General features: G+C 40.2%; 1 protein-coding gene across 3 annotated transcripts; it reads left to right on the top strand.

The window, feature by feature from the left end:
* The first annotated feature begins 915 nt into the window (after positions 1 to 915).
* Positions 916 to 21494, top strand: LOC122819229 (hyaluronan and proteoglycan link protein 1-like). 3 transcript variants are annotated; one of them, XM_044095785.1, is made up of 6 exons: positions 916 to 1011; positions 14758 to 14892; positions 17942 to 18105; positions 19564 to 19762; positions 20126 to 20428; positions 20932 to 21494. In XM_044095785.1, the coding sequence occupies exons 2-6, from the start codon at positions 14787 to 14789 to the stop codon at positions 21219 to 21221; spliced, it is 1062 nt and encodes a 353-aa protein (XP_043951720.1). In that variant the 5' UTR covers positions 916 to 1011; positions 14758 to 14786; the 3' UTR covers positions 21222 to 21494. The 3 variants fall into 3 exon arrangements, with proteins under 3 accessions (XP_043951720.1, XP_043951721.1, XP_043951723.1); XM_044095786.1 differs by lacking the exon at positions 916 to 1011 and adding an exon at positions 10145 to 10199; XM_044095788.1 differs by lacking the exon at positions 916 to 1011 and adding an exon at positions 14296 to 14374.
* The last annotated feature ends 1898 nt before the right edge of the window (positions 21495 to 23392 follow it).

Genomic DNA, 23392 nt, shown 5'->3' with positions numbered 1-23392 from the left:
ATTTATTTAGATGAAATATGGAGGAGACGGTGGAAGAGTCTGAAGGACACGTATGCCAAGGAGTCACCTCTGTCCCTGCCTTGAGCGATTTTCATGCATCTGATGCACGTTTATAACAAAATGTCAAGCGTCTGACTTCAAAGTGCACATGCATCAACCTTTTTTGACACTACACACACTAATGTGTGTAGTCCTACAAACATTAGTTCTTGTGTGTAGGATTAATGGTGAACACACCATTAGTCCTACACACAGTGCTCACAAGTTCTAGTCCCGCCTCGATGACCTTTGCCGTCTTCCCCCTCTTTCATTACCAGACCACCTGAACCAAAAATAAAACAAAAACAAAAAACGAGTGTTTTGGGTTTTTTTAAACTTACAAAAATAATTTTCGGAATTCCAATTTTAGACAATATTAGCAATGGACGAGCAGCTTTAGTGACAGTTAAAATAATCATAATATAAAATCACATATTGCAGCTTTAATTTGACGTTTTGAAGCTGATGTATATTCTTGAAATAAAATGTTTAACGGAGTGGGGAGCACTGTTGACACAAGGGTTTTTGGGGGAGGAGGGTGATGGCGGTGGTGTCTCTAAATCAAGTTAACAGCACATTGAGCAACTTTAGGGGCGCCTCCCTTGTTGGCTGAAAAGTGTCACAACACAACAACCAAGAGCCTAGACAGCCACCTCAGAGCGCGTGGATGTAGATTTCCACGGCAGAGAGAAATCAAAGCGAGGTGTCGCGCTCACCTGCACGCGCAGCACAAGCGACTCAACACACACGCACACACACGCCCACACACACCCACACACGCACACACACACGCACTCACCAGAAGGAGCGCGCGCCGCTGTGCCATCACACAGCGGAGCCGCAATTGGACAGGAAACATCCGCACCGCCTGGTTTTCCTGCCCTCACCGGGCGCAGTCGTCCTGCGCCCCCAGTGTTCCTTCTGGCCGCCGGAGAGTTTTGACCTGAGCCGCAACACAGCGCAAAAGTCCAGGTGAAGTTCTCCTCTTTATTACTCTGATTATTACAACAAAAACCAACAAGCATCGGTGTGATGATGGATGTACGCAAAATTTAACATCATGAACAGAATTTGTATTAGAAATATAAGGTGCACTGCTGTGTTTTTAAGAAAGACGCTCTAGCTGAAAGTACTTTTTTAAATTGAGTAATATTCTGTAATATTGTCATTATCAAGTTGATTATAATAGATGTTTGGCATTAAAGATGACAGGAAGTTAGTTTACATTAACATGTACAATTTCTACATTAACCACGTGGTTAATCAGTCAATTAATTTATTTAAAGCGTCAGCTGCCAATATTCAATATGTAGCCTATTACACATTCTGATTCAAGATGTTCATTTCAGTTGATTGAAACAAACATAAACTCCTACCAAAGTATATCAAAGAGTTTCTAACCGTAACATTCTTTGCCTATTTTTTCTGTACTAATCTTCAGATGAGGTAAATAAGATCATTTCTTAGAAGTCTGGAACGTCTTGAGTGTTTGTTTGAGTTCATGTTGGAAGTGTTAGAGCTGTTCTGTTTGCTTTAGCTGACTCTTATTCACAAGGATCCACTTATCTGGATGTTTCCATCACCTTGGTACGCTGTGAGCATGGAGGGGCGGACTCAGGAGAATCCATCTGTGGGACCAGGCATTGTGCATTGTCCTTTCTCCAAATGACAGCGCAGTAGAGAATGTTTCTGATTCATTTTCTACAACTTCCAGTCATGGCAGTAAAATTAAATGCTAATAAAATCAACACTACAGGAGTTTTTTTTCCACTTGGATGGTTAACATTGGGTACATGCATCATCAAAAGTATTCAGAGTTGTGTTTTCTTTGTTAGAGTGTTTTCCCGGAGAACAGGAACCTCTGCAGGAAGCACCAGAGAAACGTAGATAATTTTACACCCCAAGGATCCTGCAGAGGGGGGTTGTGTTATCTCCAGGTCCAGGAGATTTCAGCGGGTTGTTTGTATTGTAGAAAAGGATTGATAGGTTCACAAGACTCTTTAAAAACCAGCGGGAGTGAACCAGAAGTCTTTGCTGTTGATTCTTACTGATGATGCGCAGCGAAGAGAAGCAACAATTCACATTGTGTATTGATTTACAGTAAGATGGTTGCTGCGTTGAGTAAGGTAGTGTTCGGACAAATTTGATCAAAATAGAAAAAGTTGTAAAAATGTAAAACATAGATCTTAAATGTCAAGTTCTGTGGTTGCTGGTTGATATGTAGCTTTCTGAGAGCTGAACTCAGAGGAACTGTAATAAACCAACATAAGCAGTTCTACTAAATTATTTTATCTTTTAGCAGTCAGACCACATAAAATTTTTAATAAAAAAGGAAAACTATGCATATTTGTGGAGTAGATTATTATATTTAGGAACAAGATCTTTACATCATTGCGGTTTCCCAACATGGTCACAAGTTTGGCCCTGGGGTCTCGATCAAGGCATTTTTGAATGATTGGGATCAGAGCAACTTACTGCATCCATTTATAATCCCTGTTGTCACCTTTGGCTTAATGTGGTTAGACAACCCAATGGAACAGATGGGTTCTTCTTGGTTGTAAAAAAACCCTGCGCAATGCTGAAAACAAGTTCATCTGAGAGCAAGTCAGGTGAAGCAACACACTTTAGAGGAAACTCTAACCCTGACCTCATGGTGGTGGACATCGGTTTTCAGTACCATTCACAACCCCAAGAGTCAAATATTTTACTCCAGTTTTTAACATCTCAGTTGTTTGACGGATGTCACTGCTTTACTTCACAACACACTCAATAGATTCCTTCATCCATCCATCCATCCATCCATCCATCCATCTGTCCATCCATCCATTTTCTATACACCCTTCTTCCCTAATGGGGTTGGGAGGGTTGCTGGTGTCTATCCCCAGCTAACGTTCCGGGCGACAGGCGGGGTCACCCTGGACAGGTTGCCAGTCTGTTACAGGGCAACACAGAAAACAGACAGGACAAACAACCATTCACACACACGCACACTTAGGGAGAATTTAGAGAGACCAATTAACCTGACAGTCATGTTTTTGGACTGTGGGAGGAAGACAGAGAACCCGGAGAGAACCCACTATGCACAGGGAGAACATGCAAACTCCATGCAGAAAGACCCCGGGCCGGGAATCGAATCCAGGACCTTCTTGCTGCAAGGCAACAGCTCTACCAACTGCGCCACTGTGCAGCCCATCAATAGATTCCTCATTAATAATAAAAAGAGATGCAATAGATGTTCATCAGACTGCTGGATCTCACACTGCAGAGCATGAGCAAGCAGGAAGGGAGACACAATGGAACCTCTGAATATGTATGCACCTGAATACAGATTTTTCTAGCTACAAATGTTTCATGACACAGCAATTTTCCTCAAATAGGAATATGAATTCCTACGATGTTGTTCTCAAGTGAGGAATCCAGAACCTGAGCCAGACCACTGCGCTCCCCTCGCAACCCTGGCTTTGCTGTGTCAGAATGTGCTCCATGTGCTGCAGCTACCTGCACCGTTTCCCTGCTTCTTCTGTGAATGGTGTGCAAAGCTCACCATCAAAGTAGGGTGTGCAACGTCCAATGTTAGAAAAAGTGCAAAGCATCTGTGCGCTGCACAGGAAAAGTTGTCTCTTGCTGTCTCACACTTTTATTTTGGATTGTAGGTCCAGATTTAGTGATGCAATTTCTCTCAGCGCATTGAGGCTGTTTTGTGTGGAATGCCAATAATGCCAAAATGTGTTGTTGTGTTAGGTTTTTTGTGAGTTTTCTTGGAAGGAGAACACTCTTTCTTCCCTATTAGTCCTTCCAAAAACTGCATTGTTTCATCTATATCTCACCATACAGAGCTATAAGCAATGTTTTAATACAGGATTAATTACATTTGATGTATGTTTTGCCAGAGATGTAGTGGTAAGAGCTGGAACAAATTATATGAATATTTCTTTCCAAATTTTCAATAGGGAATTATGTCTCTCAATACACATTTTCAAGATTGAAATTATCTACTCAAACTAGATGAATTTGTATTCAGAGTTGCCTTTGTACTGGTCAGATGGGAAAGTGAGAAGGACAAGTCCAGATCACCTCAGATATACACAGGAAGCAGTTGATGACTGCCTCAGTTGTTCCCCATGAGGGATTAATCACAGCATCAGAGAAACAGTGAGAAGACATTATGGTCTGGTTACCAGTATGTAGGAATATTGAGTTTTAAACAGTGATGATTACAAAACTGCTCTGGCATGCAGCTTCTTCATGAGGTGCCTTGGAAAGTAGCAACGGCTACATTCACACAGCAGGTCTTGATGCTCAATTTGAAATTTTTTGCTTGAATCCAATTTTTCAGACAATACTAGTGAATGATGTGATATCAGTCAGATGTGAAAGGTTTACGACCACCAAAGCGATCTGCATGCACAGAATGACGTTGATGCTACACAGCAGCATTCTGTTTACAGAAGTAATAGTGAATGCTGTTGTCTACAGACGATGGCATCGATAGACAATGCAGTCATTGAACGGGAACTTCAGATTCAGCTCCCATGGCTGAATTTGAAGATATTCGGCAACGGGAGCCGACAGTATCGTCACACGATCATGATGAGACGAATGAAGTTCATAAAAAGAAACCATAACTAATAGAAACAGTCTTTTGTGGAACACTGAGTGCGGCTTTTGTAGAGAAGTCTGTCTGGAAGTGGAGTTGGACCAGGAGTGGTGGGATTGGGATTAGGATTGGGATTGGACTGGGATTGAACAGGGATTGGGATGTGATGCGCTTCACTGACGTAGACGGCTTTCATAAATTCACCATTTTAATTTTCAGCCATTGTTTACATCCGGATCTACTGCATCTGGCTTCTTCTAGTGCAGAATTATGACACGTCTCATGTGAATGAAGGGTGAAAAGACTGGAGTTGGTCCTTTTAGGCTGAAATGAAAAAGTCAGGTATGGATCACATGTGGGCACAAAGATTTAATTTGGGTCGCATTAGCCTCATGTGTGAATGTAGCCATAGTGACCTATCCCTGGTAATTTGGAGCAACACCAGTGCCTTCATACCTGTTGCTGTGCTAGCTGTCTAACATTATTTTAGGTTTTCTTCATATGGAAATATTTCAGGTAAAAAAAAAAATAATAATAAATAAATAATAATAATAATAGTGTAAAAACTAAAGGAGCCCCTATGACTGAATAGCTCACTCTCATACATGGTGTTGATTTTCATAACATTATTGTACTTGTGGTGTGTTGTGTGAGTGTGTGCTATAAATCTTCTGTTACTTTTTCTTATCTTGCCACATATATTGGGCAAAAACGTAACACATTTTATATGGATGTAAACATGAAGAAATGAAGCACAATTTGTGAAACATCAAGACTCTTCCACTCTGTGAAGTGTGTGAAAAAATATTAATACTTTAAAATGAATACTTAATATATATAATAATGGCTCTAATTACTATGCTCTCTCGTTTGGGCCATCCCTTATTGTTCTCTTACCTCTGTCTTCCAATTCTGGACATGTGTAATGTGTGTACTTCATTCAGTTCTCAGAACACTGTGCAGCTGAATCCAGCTGATTAGCTATCATCTGGAGTGAACTCTCTAAGCAAAACAATCACACCCAGAAATGGGTAGTGACATCACAGTCACAAACTCTCACTATTTTATATGGGATTGTTACTGAGTGAGGTTATTCCTTTAATAATAGTGGAACATAAAAATAGTAATTAAAAACAAACAAGAACAGATGACAGACTGCACAGAACTGACCAAATCTGAGGCTCTATTCTCAAAATTTCTGCTCACAAACAGGAACTGTTTGTAAGTGCAATGAAAGAGTTTGGAGTGAGATCATAAAAAGGATGTTTTTGTTTTTAAAATGTACCTTAGTATTCCTGTAGCTCAGTAAAATTAATCCCTTGGAAGAATCCCGTTCACGAACCAGTCAACTAGCTTTAGCAGAGACTGAGGAGATATTCTGTTAAAGGCTGGAAAAGTTTAGAAGCATCATTTCCAAAGCAGTACTTTCAAACTTCCCTTGATTCAACAGGCATTGTTTCATTATGTCTCACCCTTCCTGGTTGGCTTGTTATAGACCACTGCATTTCTTCAAGCATTCTTGTCTTACAAAATCTTCCACATTACTCTCGTTCCTGGTCTGCTGAGTCAGAAGAGATGTCCCATTACGGAAATACAAATCACAAATGTCTTTCTGAATTGTATTTCTTAGTAGATACCTTAGTAATGACTTAAAAAATGGTGTTTGTAGTTGTTACATGTGGACTTGTTGGCCCACCAAAAATGAACAGAGAATTCTGACATGACATGTTGTGAGATCATCTATATACAATTATATTGTGGGTAAAGTCTACCTAGTCTAGTTAAGTTGTTCAGGTAGAGCAATCCATCTGCCAATCTTTATACAATGAAAAAGTCCTGGAACTGCTCTAATTATGGGTTTTTTGATCTATAGCATTCCAGTACTTTACCAGAACTGGTGCTTGAACCAGTTCTTTACTAATTTCATAAAAGAATGGCTTGCACCCATGGGGATGACTTAAGACAGTTGTCTATAAGTGTCTCTTCCTGTGAATGTCTGTTCCTCTGTTGGATTTAGCCTAATATTATTCTAATGTTTTCACTATTTTAAACAAGCTTTTTAAAACTGATCTGTGATCAGCACCAGCAGTGCTAAAACCAAGAGCTATAGATAGAGTTTGAAGCTGGACACTAACTGACAACATTAAAAGACTGATAGCTTTAGAGAACCCAGTCAGAAATGATGCTTCTGGACTAATCAGAAAACAAACCACAGCACTGGGACATGTTTTGACTTACTTTAAATCTGAGCAAAGGAAGCCAGTAAAGCCCTTCTCCACCAGTGTGGCTTTAACCAGTTCTTCCTTAGTCAGCCCTGGCCAGACTTGTCTTTATTTGCACAATTCTTCACAGTTTCTTGAAACCACCTCAGGGGTTGTACAAGCCAGACCTAGCTAGGTATTGAGCATAAGTGATTTGATTGGCAGCAGACTGCATTGATTGACCTACCAACGGTTTTACGGCAACAACACAGTTCAACCACTACAACCGTAGCAGTTGGTGAGATGATGAGCTGTGAATCGATATTTCATTGGTCAAACCTTGATGTCCAAGCGTTTTTATCAGTTGTGGCTGAAGAGTGGATAAAGCGTTAGCTGGACAGGGCAACGTGTAACGAACAGATATACTAAGAGATTTCGGAGAATCTGACCAAAATCCCACACAGTCAAAGTGACATCATCGGAGCATCGACCACAGCTCTGGCACACTCACAACGAGTCCACGTTTTCACATTCCCACAACACTGCCATGGAGACACCCCTAGTTGGTTAGTACCAAACCAGACTTTAACCAGCTAGAGTGAGACTTGACAACAGAGAAGATGTCACAAAGTGCCAACAGCCCCATCTTCTCCCAGCACTGTCAATCAGTATTGACATATTTAGATCTAACTACAGCAGAGCAATCATTTTCTCATTGGAATGAAGAAATAGAGCACAGTTGTGGTGGAGCATTGTCTGTGCGTTGCTGTGAAAGCCCAGCTTTCATCCGGTCACTCGCCGCCCATGCAGACTATCGTATTTGTGAAACTCGTCATATTTGTGGTCGAGCATGTTGTGCACTAAGTGATTTAGAGCTGTAAGCCCTGAGCTCGAGAGAAGCTCTGAGCCCAACAACCCCTCTCTGTTCGCTGGCTTAGACTTAGCGACTCCACCCTGAATCCCCCACCCATTACTCCTTCCCCAACACACACACTTTATATATATATAAAGTGTGTGTGTGTCAATATATATATGAACATACTTAAGCAACCAGGGGGTTGCAGGGGCCTATTCTACCCTTTAAAGTAAAAAGGGGGTATTATTCTTTGAAAACAGGTTGTGTGAATTATGGGGGACCACCGAACAACAGGGCAAAGGAGTTAATGACTTTTTATGTGCAGAGGAGAATGTGACTTTTTACTCGCCTCATGAATTGCTGTTTTTGTCGTGCGGACTAATGTGCTTTCCATTAGTATTTATGTTTTTGAGCTTGTCTCTGTTTAGCATGTATATAAATAGAGCTAGAACTTTGAAAGTTGAGTTTATTTAAAACCGTGGTCACATCTAACACATGTGGTTTTAGACAGGCCACAAGTCAACCCAGTGGGTTGATGAAGGTGAAGTACTGCCATCGATACACAGCCTGAATAAACGGGTAGTGTTACGCATTTACAGCAGCCTGTTGCCAAAAAAAAAAAACTAAACTGGAGGAACTCTACTACAGTATTTGCTCTGTTGGGTTCAGAGTACAATTGTCAATATTGTGCACAGGCATGTTAAATTAAACACATTCAGGAGAGGACTTTTTTCTATGTTGATCAGCCATTGTAGATATAAAAACAATTCTGCCATAAAATCTTAGAAACTTTCTAGGAAAATCTTCCACATTACTCTCATTCTGAGTTTGAAAGGTTGAAAGTTTGCTAGAAGAAAATCTGAAATTTCGAGATTAATCTGAGAAGTCTTTTAGAAAAATCTGGGAAATTTCCTCACTCAGTGACCTCTCAGTCTAGGTTTATGTTACACTCAGTTTCCTGTGGACAATGTCGTGTGTATCAACGTCTTTCAGTGTAGGATAGACTTGAGCTTTGATGGTTCTTAGTTAGTCTGGGTTGTTCTTGGATGTCTTCATGTCATTTTATGTGTGGGTGAGAATTTGACCCATATTGACGAAACATGGGCAAAATTTGGTTGTACAACATTTAGATAATCCCAAATCCACATGCTACCTTTCTTGAAAATACTTGTTAATTTTCTGTAATCAACAAGAGGGTTCTTGGACTAAAGAGGAACATCAAAAAAGGATGAGAAATGAACCAGGGGAATGAAAGGCAGATATTTGTAAAGGAGAAGGTGAGGAGCTTATGGTTTTTGAGGGGGTGAGTGGGAGCAGATGGGAATGAGCAGACTTGTTGGTGTAGCCAGGTGAGAGTTGGGAGGGTCGGAGGGCAGACAGATGGGGTTCACAGGTCACTGGAGATAAATTTACAGTATGTGGTGATCAATAGGAGAGTATGGGTGAAGGAACCAGAAAACATTTGAAACAGCAGAAGATCTTCAGAGGGCTTAGAGGGACACCTGGTGTTATCACTCAGGTGTTGAATGACTGGCAGGCAGCTCCTCTAATCCAGCAGCATGATGAGCGTGATGAATCACAGGTGTGTGTGGACATCCTGCTTAACTCCACCCTCCAGGGAAAACCTGCAGCTCCAGTAGAGAGGAAACACACACACACACACACACACACACAGAAACTCCAAACTCTAACTATGGATCTATATGTGTGTATAGGCAGGACTTTGCATTACTTTAGATTACTCAATTACATAGATTTTAACGTATTAAAAATGTTTATATATATATATATATATATATATATATATATATATATATATATATATATATATATATATATATATATATATATATATATATATATATATATATATATATATATATATATATATATATAATGTTGTCTATGATTGTTGCTCATGGGGAGAGACAGTAATCTAAAATTATTAGAAAAAATTTCAGCAACTTACTTGCACACTGTATGTGAACTTTTTCATGTAAAATTCATGAGCAGTAGATATTGTGCTAGTATCAGTATTGGACCAATGAAAGCAAGGCGGTTGCGAGCCTTCAGTTCAGATAGACTCACGAAATTGTAACAGCAGCTGTGTGGGGGGCCAATTTCATTTTTTTGTCATGGGGCCCAAAATTCCTAGCGGCACCCCTGCCTGGAACCTTTATATTCATGTGTTTCTTGTACGCCCATAAGTGTGACGCAGCAGTGATATTTTTTGGTCTGGAGATGTTGCTTATTTTGTCTACAAATCCTTTTGATAAAAATGTGATTGTCATTCATTAATGATGGATCCTGCAATTAACACTGTTAAATTGTTAAATTGAGTCCCAGCACTATTTACATTTGACAAATTCCACATTGTTGTTTTTTAATTTTTTGCATTTTTTAGCTTTTGCACCCAATTCTTGTTTTTGAAATTCAATTCAAACTACAGCAGTCTTGCTCCTGATAAGTGGATGTGAACTTCTGCCCCGTCCTGCATCCCAAACAGGTTTGACATCTTATTGGGTGATATCATGCTGTTTCTGACATGAATTAGCTTTACAACATGCGTGTAATAACAACCACATCTTCCTCACTGTGGCTTTGTAGTCTCCAGAGGTGCTTCTATTGCTCCCACACAGCTTGTCAAGCACCACTTCAGGTCAGCTGCTGCATCGCTGGGCCGCCTGCAGTAGTTATCTGCTCACGTTTTGTTAAGCAAAACCCCCCTAAAGATCTGAGTAAAATGACAATGCATCCTCACTCTGAATTTAAAACTGATGTTCCAACTGTGATCTGCATTATATGATGGTGAAAATGTCTGGAGCGTGTTGTAATGTCTTAAACCAAATAAAATATGCATTCGTAGCATTTTTCTTCAGGATTTTCTCCTGCAGGCGGCTGTGTTGCCTGCAGACTTACTGAAGCTTAAAACCTTGAGAGTTTTAAACATGAAAACTTGTGATGTGTCCCCACTTCCTGTTGTTGGAAAGGTTCTTTTTAAACAACCTGCTCATTTCAAATATCTGCCAGTTTGACTAGTGAAATTAACATAAACCTTCTGAAAAATGTGGATAACCACAGTTAATGTGTGATCTGCACTTAAAACCAGGCGTGGTGAGATAGAAATCTTGCCATAATTTGGCGTCTGGATTCGGCCCCGGCCCTTGAGTTAGACAAGTGGTCTAAAGTTTACAAAACTTTTATTCTTCTCACTTTTTCAGCATTTGTAATAGTGGTTATACATCAAATAATCTGGCAGAAATCTGACTGAGGAGCCATTAAATAAGTGAAGGGAATTAGCATGTAGCACTGTAAATTAGTACTAGAATATTAAACTGACGTTACACAGAAAATAAATGAATAACCAGCAACAGATTGACCAGGATGTTGACACAGTCTCTAACTGAACCCAGCAGACATTGCAGTGAATGAATGTCAATGTTCTGACCTGACATTTGTCAACATCATTTGCATACAGGGCCTATTTAAAGTTTCTGGCAGCAGAGTGATGGATGGTGCAGCCTCACAGCGAGATGGTTTCACTTCTCGCCTGAAGCTTTTCAGTCTGTAGTTTACTTTCCTCCCGCCGTCCACAAACAATTGAAATGTTAATTGGTCATTCTAAAGGTATCGTTGCTCTGGAAACCACAATGAGTCTAAGTTTTGTCCACCCTGAGACAAGACTGAGTCCTTAATTTCAACTCTTAAACTAGTCATTTAATCTAACATGCAAATTAACTACAATCACTAATTGCAACAGTACAGACCTTCTTTTTCAACGTTGCATAAGCGACATCAGATCATTAAAATAATGAGAATTATTAATTTAGCTGTATAAATCAAGTTGGTTTTATTAGATATGGTTGTTGCTGTGATTTTCCAGTTTGGATTCACTGATTGTTTTCAGGTTCAGGTGCAGAACTCAGACTTGCTGTAGACATAATAATCAGAGGAAAGCGCTGAATTTGAAGGAGGGAAATAATGGTAACGCTAACATGTAATTTTAGCGTTGCAAGGTTAGCAGACTACAGGGCTAATCATCTGAGATTAAAACACATCTGCAGTCATTTTTTGTGGTTTGCATCTGAGTCAGAACCTTTCCAGAGTCCAATGATTCAATATAGATGCAAATCTCTGTTTTTCTGATAATATGAAGCTTCAGTGAAAATTTAAAAGCCAGACAGACCCATATATCCTTTTTTAAAACATTTCCTCAGCTCTCTGTCTGGATTTAAGCCTTTCAGTTTCTTGCAGCTCGTTTGTTTTTTTCTCCCAGAGGTTTCATGAGGGTCAGGTTTCTCTTCAGGATAAAGATGTCAACCACAAGGTCAAACATGGGATGGCTTTAACTTTATTGGCAAGTAAAAAGCACAAGGTCACAAAGGTCACTTGTACTGATACGACTAATAGGTTTTTTTCCAAGTTGTTGTAATTTGCCAAGGAAAAAAGAGAATCTACTTACAGTGAGGATGGATTCAGGGTTTGGTTGATCAGTCCTGATTTTCCTGAAGCTTTGTTTCCTGGAAGGTAGAGTTGCAGAAATTTAAAATAAGTCAAAGTGAGTAAATATATTATTGACACACAGAGTGTGAATATTATGGCTCCTGACATAACATAGTCGACCAAATATTACACAGCAAACATTTCAAACCAATAATAATTCAGCAATCTGCTCTCATCCCAGGCCAGTTAATTTATCATTGGACCAGTCTGATCTCTATAATAGAACATCACCAACACAGACCTGATATGGGACCTCTGTCACACTGCATCAGGGCTGGAAGTTATGATTCAGCAATTATAGCATCATTTATAGCACCTGGGGTTAAAGATGAATGAAAGACGTTTACATTATTTATAAAGGAAAGCATTGTTGGGATTATTACTTGTGTTGTTAGAAATAATCAGCTTTCCTTGTTGGTTCCAGGAAGGCATCAGTACACAGCAGTATATGAAAATATGATTACTAAAAGTACTGAAAGTAAGTGTGTCCAAAGAGTGCCATTTGTGGTGTAACAGAAAGCAAGTGGGAAGGGGGGATAAGGCACATGAGCAGCACATACACGAGCCTGATTCTCGTTAGACATGGGAGAAGGCAGAGAAGCTTGATTTTTTTATTCATTTGTTATTTTTTTCAGATTATTTGTTTTACACCAAACTCTCACTACATAATAAGACGTTCAACAAATGTGTAAAAAAAATTTTTTTTTAAATAAAAGTTACATACTGCACGATTAAGAAGATATTATTTATAAATACATGTGATAATCCACTGCACGGATCCATTAGAGGGTGTTTTATCTTGAACTCAACCTCTGAACATCATTCTGAAAACCTGAGTTGTGTTTGATGAACAGCTGGAAATCTGTGCTGTGTTACATTAACTGCTGCTAATTGCACCAATAAAGTCTGAAGCTGCATCATTTTTCCTGCTGCAGCGTCCTCCCTGCCTCCTCAACCTCCCTCCCTTCCTGGTTCAGCTAAACCTCAGGTTTACCTGGCTGTCTTCACGTCCCTGCTCCGTCCCACACTGACATGTCACACTTCGCCTGCACTCCTTTTGTCCTGGAGCGAACAGTGGCACTCAAAAGTTTTTTACCCTTCTTGGAAGGACGTCTTATCTTCCCCCTCAAATAATCACTCTAGCAGGAAAATGACTTTTTGAGGCAGGGAGGGGTAATAGAGGATGTATTTGTAACGGGTGTAGTGTGTGTGTGTGTGTGTGTATGCTGCAGTTATTCTGCTGACTGCAGGACGTCCACTTGGCAGGAGTGGGAAGTGCATCAGCAGTTTGCAACTGAATGAATGAAGATAAGGAAAATAGGAGCTAAAAGATCAATCTAATTGATTACTACTGCACACACAGCTGCACTTCAGCACAAGATGAAAAAGACAGTCGGTTTATACACACACCCTTCATAGTTCATGTCCCATAACATTAATACAGCACTAAAAGCTCAAATAATAGCTGAAGACTCTTACACCTGCCTATTTTAGTAGTTCAAACAACAAATATATCTTACTATACATAGACACACACAACAGAATCCGTCTTAGGACTACAGCAGAAGATAACATCCACTGTCTTCATTATTACCAGTCTTTGGGCTCCAGCCAATCAGTGCCAAGGAAAATGAATGCTGCTTCTGGATTGGCTGTCAATGTCAATTAGTATCGTGCTTTTATATCTCAGATCCCCAAGCTGCCTTTTCTTTCAAATATTTTAGACACACTCTATGAAAAATATCTGCAAATAGACACATTTCCAGAGAATCATTTACAGTTGCTTTGGCAAATTTTCCACTGAGAAAATTGTAAATACTGACACTGACGCTGCACTCATTAAGTGACTTCTTAAAGCAAATGGTTTCGTCCAGAGACGAAAGAATAAAAGAGCATTTAGCACAAATATACCAATTGCCAGTCATGTCATTGTTATTATGTGTGTCAGGGTTTTTCATCATTTTTTTTTTGGTAATTTTCACAAGTTAGGATTTTCATTCTTCAGGTGTAATCTGTGCAGAATGTGAGGGTTAATCCTGAATGTATTCACTAGTCAGGGTAGAGATTGAGAGAAGCTGACTGAGGCAGTCACTCTGCACTGTGGCAGTCTGTCTGCAATCTGGAACTGCTGGCGATTAGGACATGCTGCCTCCTCTCTCTGCCTGTGTTTCTCACACTGTAGGTACACTGTGCTTCCTTTAGAGTGTATTGTGATTTTTGTGTTCCTGTGTCCTGATGGGATTCTTGTCTGAAGTTCAGTTTCTTCATCACAGATTTTTATATATATTTTTTGTTGTTGTTAATCTGCTGAGTCAACTTTGCAGTGAGACTCTGAGACTTTGTGTTTGGCAGTGGAAAGTGTTCAAGGCGAGCCGGCAGCGCGCCGCTCTGCTCCCCTGTAGTTGCTGGAGATGCTGCAGGGGAGAGCCATGCAGATAGAGATGCTGCTCTCCTAAGCCGCATGCTTTAATATGGGCTTTCTTTCTATCCTGCAACAATGACACGGTTCCACAGGACAAGTTTGTGAAGCATTAACCCAACGTCACCCTGTGTTTCTGCAGTGATCGGACCTGGAGTGCATTGAGTGAAGATGATTCCTGTGCTGATCTGTGCTTTGGTCTCTCTGAGTGTTGCGGAAACCAATTTAGACATTCTGTACCCTGAGCTGGAGCACTCCAGAACCATCTATGTTACAGGTAAGTTTTGTTTCCCTTCTGTTCGCTCACAGCGTCGTCCTGAGCTCTGCTCTGTCAGATGAGATACAGAGTTGTTTTAGTGTTCTTTGCTGTGTTTCGTTCATGACACTCTCTCTGCAGAATACTTGACTTATCTGTGTGGCTTAGAGATAAGGCTGCAGTCAAACACAGATATTGTTCTAGAGTTTGTGTACTGGCAGATGAAAACTCTGCAAATGTCAAGATTCCAAAAGCTGTTTGCAGGATTCTGATATCAAAGCTCTGTGTATGTTTATGTGTTTTCCCACCTGATAGTCCAGTGGACTCGGTTCGATCAGGGACCAAAATTACAATATTTGTTCCGTTTTCAGCTGCTGTAGTTCTCTTTCACACTGCACTGTGTAAAACCCACCAAACCTTTTTAAAAACTTGTTCTTCTCCTGGCTTGTGGGTGGCGCTGCACAAAAAGCCACTAAAGGAAGCCACATGATAACGTTAGAAGAAAACACTAAGAGCAATGCCTTTAGTGAAATGTAAACAAAAAATGAAGTGGCATCAGATTCTAGAGGTTGTAGGATTTCTCTTTTGTTTTTGATAAAAGAGTACGGGTCATTTCTCCTGCTAACACTAGACTTACATATTTGTTTTAGTTGTATTTACCCAGAATGCCCTGCGATTTTAGTTCTCTTCCTCCTTTTGTGGATGTGTGTATGAACGCCTAGTTGGTGTTCATACACACATTCAGACCAAACCAAAGTTCACATCTACCGGAGTGAAACCTAAGTTTGGACCAGAGTTTGCTGTTTTGGTCCTCATCAGACTGAAAGTCTTCATTGGATTCTAAAATTCTCATATTAAAATTCAAATATTCCACTTTTGTTAATAACAAAGAAGTCAAATTGTAAAGTCTATATATGAAAAGTATATCCATGATGATTAATATCCTGATGTACCATTTTTTATAAACATCCACGTGACACATTTGCTTTCTGTATGACTTAACTTGTCTCTACTATGGATAAATTTTGACCTATCAGTCTTTTTACTATATCAGTTCAATGTTTGCATAACCGAGTTTGGAGCAACACACTGCCTCACACTTCAACCTATAATACTTTGGTAAACAAAGCTGATGTTGACTCAGTGATTGCAGGGTGGCTGGGTTCTTGTAGCTGCAAAATGAGGCCCAGTCATCAGCTGTTTCACCTAACATGGACAGGACATTGTTCCAGCCTTCTGCTTAATTTAGGAATATTTTTGCACATTTAGGTCATGCTGTCATTTTCTTCCCAGAGAGAAAATGCTTTCTTTGGACACACGTTTCTAATTGAAACATTGTGAACTTCGACATCCTAGCTAGGGCCGTTAGCAGCTGAGATTAAGTTTCTATTGAATTATTTTCTACAATTTCTCTCAGCAATGCAATGTCAGAGTGATTTCAAAAAGATTGATTGCTGTCTTAAATGTTTACAACTTCTCAATTTTATTTTTGTCTTTAGAATAATAGGCTTCAGTTTGTACAAAAATGGTCCCTACAACCTTCCTCAGACTGATGGACAACTTAGCGTGTATTCACACCAGCCCTGTTTAGTTCGCTTTAATCCAACTCCAGTCTGTTTGCCTACAAAGTCCAGTTTGTTTGGGAAGGCGTGAATGCGTAGTCAAGCTGTGGTCCACCTACAAACCCCAGTCTTGGTGCATCTGAAGTGACTCTGGTGTGGTTTGAATGCCAAGCAAACCAGAGAACTTGCTAAAAGCTGGAAGTGGACTATTGCACAGGGCATTCTGGGTAAATACTACCAAATCAAGTGTGCAAAATTAGCGCCAGCAGTAGCAATGGATCGTAGTCTTTTACCAACGACAAACGAGAAATCCTATACCTGACAAAATCTAACACCACTCCATTTTTGTTTACATTTTGTAAAGAAGTTTTGCTTCTGAGCGCTTGATGTCGTTTCCTTCAGTGGTACTTGGTGCAGCGCCACCACAGGCAAGGGGGGGAACTTCCTAACTTGCTTCTATAAGTCATTGACGATGTTTGTCCTTTAAATGGTAAAACAAGATGATGGAAATGTCGCAATATGTGGTGTGTTTCCACCCAGCCTACTAGGTGCAGACTGTTAGCAACGAGTGTCATGAAGAGGCACAGGATTTCACACTTGCAGTTCCTCAGCACAAAGCATGGAATCAATGTGCCATTTGCTGTTTAGCTAATCTCATTCATGCTTAGGCAGCAGCTGGAATTACACATTTTATGTGGAGGCAGCCAACATAAGCTCAGTGAAGGAGGGGACAGTTTACAGAGGCAAACCCAAACTAGGCCCATCAGTTTGCTCAGAATATTCCTGGATCATTCTGAAGCTGAATATTTGTCAGAAGGTTTATGGATAGGCCAGATGAAAGGAGGTCGGGAGACGGAGGTTATCTAAAACTGTCTCAGTTACCTTTAAAGTCACCTCCGACTGACATCCTTAGAAAACATTCTAGTCCAACAGAGAATAATATAAACCTGACCTTTATTTACAGAAAGCCAATGAAGCAGTGCAGGTCAGGTCTGTGTTGTTGAGGTTTATTTAGCTATCTACCAGAGAAACTCAATGAAGCATTAAAATACAGCTTCTTATTGTATTTGTTTATGCATGGAGAGTACATGAGATTATTGTCGCCTGTAAGAGACAAACAGTCCTTAGAGATTCTTCAGCGTTGACTTTTTATCTTAAATCTCTAATTAATTTTGGAGAAACTGATGATGTTTCTAATGTGCTTGTCATCTCATGTTATTGGTGACTCCCTCCAGCTTGCCATGGCGAATGGATAGTACTGTGGGATTTCCTCTGGACCCTTCTCCTGACTGATACTTTTGTACAATTAGATCAATTTTTATGAAAAAAAAAGCACTACCAGTTCATGAAAACATTCAAATGTTTACAAAATGTTTGTTGTGTTGGCCTTAAATTAATGAACAAACGGACGTCTGCAAACATTACTTTTGTTGTCCTGTTTGGTCTTAAATATCAAAGAGACAAATTATTGATATTACTTGTAATTACAATAAATCTCCGTTTTGCAGAAAATGGGCCCAAATTCAATGTGATGGCTGAACAAGCCAAGGTTGTAACGAGGCGAGGGGGGAATGTAACGTTACCATGCCTGATTCAGAGAGAGCAGCAACTGCCACCCAGTCGCAAGATGAGGATCAAGTGGACCAAACTGACTTCAGACTATCTGAAAGAGGTAACAACTAATCTGAATTAGATGAAAAAGTTTTCTATTTTCTCAGTTATAATAGCTAGTGCAGGCTGGGAGAGGCTGAGCAGCTAAAGCCTTTTCTCTGCCTACATCTCCCAGAATGCTGTGCTGCTCTGGATCAGAGTTCAGGAAAAATATTATCTATTAATATTGATAAGGTGTCTATCTTGATATACATTGTTCAAATTGATTTATTGTTCAAATATAATGATGACATTAAAATAATTGAATCCTTTCAATTCAATTCAAATATGAAACTAATTGTTTTGTTTAAAATTTAAGATAGTTTTTGTCAATGCATCATAAGAGTTCTGTGACCATTTTGACTCCTAATTTAGCACAAATATAATGTTAATGCTAAATTATACATTTAGCATGATCCACTGAGATGACTGATTAAAATCATCTCAGTGGATCATTTAACACTGAACTACTTTTAAATAGTCAATAAATACTAGTCCTGATATCATGGCTGTTGCTTTTAATGCATCTATGGGCATTCATCCAAATAACTCAAATATTGTAAATTTACCTGTAATAAGCTGACAAAGAGATGAAGACGATCATCTGGGCTTTTCTAGCTTGTTTCAAAGCACAGTGATGTATATCCACGTCTGAATTTGCAGAAAGTAATGTAGGAATGTCTCGCTCAGTGTTTTGATAGGCATTTCAGAATTTCTTGCTGGTCCTACTTGACCTAAAACAGGAAACGTTTAGTCTAATTAAAAGCTGCAGTATGCAACTTGTATAAAAAATATAGGTTTTTTACATATTTGTTCAAACTGTCACAAGGTTGTGACAGTGTAAAATGAGACTGATAATCTGTGAAAAGATCGATCTCCTTTGTCTGGAGCTGCTATTGCCGTCTGAAGAAATGCACCGCTCCCAACCTAAAACAATCAATCAGAGCCAGGAGGAGGGGCTTAGTGCTGTCAATCACTCTCATGTACTGCTCAACATTCTAATGGTGGAAAAACAACTAACCGTTAAAGGAAAACTGTTTATTAAGCATTCACAACAGGCTGCATCATAGCAGAGAGAAAGGTTGGTGGGGGGGATGAGCAGCGCCACATGGAGGGTGACTGACAGCACTAAGACCTGCTGTCTCTGATTGGTAGTTTCTCTTTAGCATCAGAGAAGGCAGAAGAGCTCAATTTTTTTCACATGAAGCAACAGTATGGTATGTTTCATACTATGCTGTCACAATATAGTGACCGTTTGAACGTGAATATTTTTTTTAAAACACTTTATATAAAAGTTACAAACTTCTTTAAAATCAGACAGTAAGAAATAAAGTGGCATTTTATACAGTGTATGTAAATATCAATTGTAACTCAGTTGTGGCAATGTTTTTCTGTTCTTTATTCAGCGTCCCACTCTATTTTGAAAGTGTTTCTCTAAGTATGTGGAAAACACAACCTACGTCCTTTCACTATTCTCTAGGTGGACGTGTTTGTCGCCATGGGTTACCACAAAAGGAGTTACGGGACTTTCCAAGGACGTGTCCAATTGCAAGGCTCCTCCCCAGTGGATGCCTCCCTGGTGATGACAGATGTCACTTTGGACGATTATGGGAGATACAAATGTGAAGTGATTGATGGTCTGGAGGATGACACAGTGGTGGTGTCCCTCGAACTTGAAGGTAAAATGATTGGGGGGTCGGGTTTTTTTTAGTACAGAAAGCAATGAGCTCTTGGAAGGAGTACGCAATGTCAGTGTTATATTGTTTAAATGGCTAAATTTAGCTCCAGGGTCAAAGACTGCTGGGAGGAATGTCAGCAAATGTGAGCATGGTGTACATTAGCATCAAAGCAGTTTCATTATGTGTGTGAGTAGCTTGGGACACCTGCCATTAGAGCCTAAAGCTAAAAACGCTGGCAGCAGCTGTGTTTCATCTCCTCTCATTCATCAGGGTCAATAAAAACTGGACAAATTCCAGTTTTAATTCCCATGTATAACAGAATTATTGCATCAAGGCTTTCCTGTTGTTGGCCTCTCCCTGCAGGTGTTGTCTTCCCCTACTTCCCCCGGCTGGGCCGCTACAACCTGAATTTTTATGATGCCGAGCGGGCATGTCGAGATCAGGATGCCGTGGTGGCATCCTTCGACCAGCTGTACGGGGCGTGGCGCGGCGGGATGGACTGGTGCAACGCCGGCTGGCTGAGCGACGGCTCTGTGCAGTACCCCATCACCACCCCCAGAGAACCCTGCGGAGGGAGGAACACGGTGCCGGGCATTCGCAACTATGGCCTGAGAGACAAGGACAAGAGCCACTACGATGTGTTCTGTTTCACTTCCTTCCACAAAGGTGAGGGGTCAGACTTTACCTCCGTGTGTCTGTGAAGGGGGTTTCCCCTCATGCGCCGACACTTGAATACACCTCATGGTTCAACATCTCGTAGAGAAATGTTTAGCAGAATACCTACTTATAGCTGCACTATGTAACTTTTATAAAAAAAAATATATATATATTTTTCTACATATGTGTTAAAACTGTCATTATCAACAGTGATATGAGAGAGGTAATCTGTAAGAAGATCAATCTCCTCCCTGCCGTCTGAAGAAATCCATCGCTCCCAACCAAAAACAACAAAACAGAGCCAGGAGGAGGGTCTTAGCGCTGTCAATCAAACTAGTGTACACGCCCCTTAATGTGCTAACGGTGGAGAAACAACTTTCCACGCTAATCAGCCGTAGCATTCACAGCAGGCTGCGCTAGCTACAGAGAGACAGAGAGCAGATGATGAGCAGCGTCAACACAGTGTATAACATGGTACTGGTTCTCTTATTGTTTGTGTTTTTCCCCTCCAGGTAAATTCTACTACCTGATCCAGTCGTCTAAGCTCACCTACGACGAGGCTGTGAGGGCTTGTCAAAAAGATGGTGCTCAGATCGCCAAGGTTGGCCAAATGTTCGCTGCCTGGAAGCTAAACAAGTACGACCGCTGTGACGCCGGCTGGTTGGCGGACGCCAGCGTCCGTTACCCCATCTACCATCCAAGGCGCCGCTGCAGTCCCACAGAGGCCGCTGTGAGGTTCAATGGCTTCCCCGACAAGAAGCACAAGCTGTACGGAGTATACTGCTACAAGGAGAACAACTAATCCTGCGAAGGCCGTTCTGCAAACACCTATACACAGTTCACAAGCATGTACAAACATAAACGTCAAAGAACACTCTTAAACTGCATAGAAAAGAGAATTGTAATAACAGGTGATGCTTTCACTCATGGGAGATTTAAGATGTTGCATCATCATTCAGGACCTTAAAATATATTTCACACATATATTAGATATTATTTAATCAATGCCAATAATCGGTTGGGTGGGGCTGATGTGTGTGGGTGAGATTTGGAAATATAAAAGCTAATGCAAAAATGTCATACAAGAAAAAAAAAAAAACATGCCAACAAAGCTAACAACAGCTAAGTGTGTCACGGTTGGACCAAAACGTTGGGCACTTCTCCTGTTTTCGGTCCCAACATGAAGAGCAGATGAAAGCTCAGCCTCTGTGAAGCTCGTTAGCCAGGACTCGTTAGCTAAACCGTTCCCTACTGCCCCTCCCCTCTCAACAAGGTGCTATAGCTGCATCCTACCGTCCACTTTTTTTGTCATGTTTTTTCTACAAATGCATTGGACCAAACCTGGACCAACAGCAAAGACAAAAACAAATAGGAACATCTAGCTCTTAGCAATGTGTTTTCTAAGTATGTAGAATGTGATAATCTTAGAAATGTATTTGTGTTGATATTTTTTATACACTGTAGATATGGTTGTTGTTGTTTCTCTGGCCAATGTCTTCTTGGTTTACATAAAACATACTGCAGTATTACCAGGATGGGCTGGGACTGGGACTGGGACTGGGACTGGGACTGGGACTGGGACTGGGACTGGGACTGGGACTTGGACTGGGACTGGGGGGTGTTTGCATTGATCAGATGACATTCAGGATAGTGGACGACATAAACTGCAATTTTCCTCCCAAAATGCTTTGCCTGAGTAGAAGCAGCGTTGCTCGTGTTGCTTGGGTCGCTGTCACTTCTAGAGCGATGCAGGGACTGTAGGCCGTCACAGTGTTTGGCTTCAGAGCATGGCTCAGCTATAAGAAGCACACAGCTAAGCAGCTTCCAGAAGATTTACTCTCAACTTTGTGTCAATGCTGTGATAAAGCGTATTTTTGATACAGTTACTGGGTTTAAGTTAAAAGAGCAGAACAAACCTTATTGATGCTTGTCATTATATTCTTTTGGACTCAATACTTTTAGCATGACCTGTTCTAAAAGTTAAAAATGACTCTTTTCTGTCTTCATCAGATGTTTTTTTTCTGTAGATGTAGACTAGATGAAATGGTGTTTGCTGTATTTTATGACTTAATTTAAAGGATTCTCCTTTTTTAATGCTCCCTAAAGTTGGAATCTTTGAGTTAGGTGCTTCAGTTGTTTAAATTAGTAAAGGAAACAATTTAAGATTTTTAAATTTAGTTCATTTCCAGGATAATCAAAGAACCCATACAGGACATGCTGTAAAATAGTATTATGGATTGTTTTGAGGTTTTTGCTTTTGTCACACTTAACATGATTTAGATCATTAAATACATTTGAATTTGAGATGAAGATAAACTAAGTACAAAACTCAGTTTTGAAATGTATTTATTAAGGGATTAAAAACTATCCAATCAACAAATAACATCTGATTAATTAACTGCTAAAACATATTTTTGGAGAATGCACATCCAGACTATGTTTCTGCCAGATGCACCTGCTGTCATGTGAACAAAAAGACTTGTTTGTACACGAGCTTGATTGACAACACCAAGACACTCCCCTTGGCTCTGATTGGTTGTTTTAAGATAGTTCAGACATCAATAGTAGCACTGGGAAGAAGTAGTGGAGCTCCATCTCTTCACAGTCTCATATTACACTCCCACCACATAGTGACAGTTTTGCAAATATGTCAAAAATATATATTGTTGTTAAAGTTACATGATGTAGCTTGAAGTGAATGAAAACAAAAAAAAATGTACCCAAAAACCAATCGGCATAATTATTTAGTAATTGGGATTCTGAGGGCTAAACTGGGTAGTTTAGTGAATTTGTAAAGTTCTGGTGTGAGTTTGGCTGCAGCACAGCAGGAAGGAAAAAAACCCTGAAGGATCTGATAAAGGGTTGACTAACAGGGAGATGTGTATGCTGGACAGGTGGTTGCTTAGCAGCAAGCATCAGCTGGGGTAGAGGCAAGGAGCAGGAGAGAGCTGAGACAGAAATGACTCATAAACA

This window comes from Gambusia affinis, linkage group LG17 (genome assembly GCF_019740435.1).
Source record: "Gambusia affinis linkage group LG17, SWU_Gaff_1.0, whole genome shotgun sequence".
NCBI lineage: Eukaryota > Metazoa > Chordata > Actinopteri > Cyprinodontiformes > Poeciliidae > Gambusia > Gambusia affinis.
Note: the sequence above shows the minus strand (reverse complement) of the source record. Positions and strands in the feature narration are given on the sequence as shown.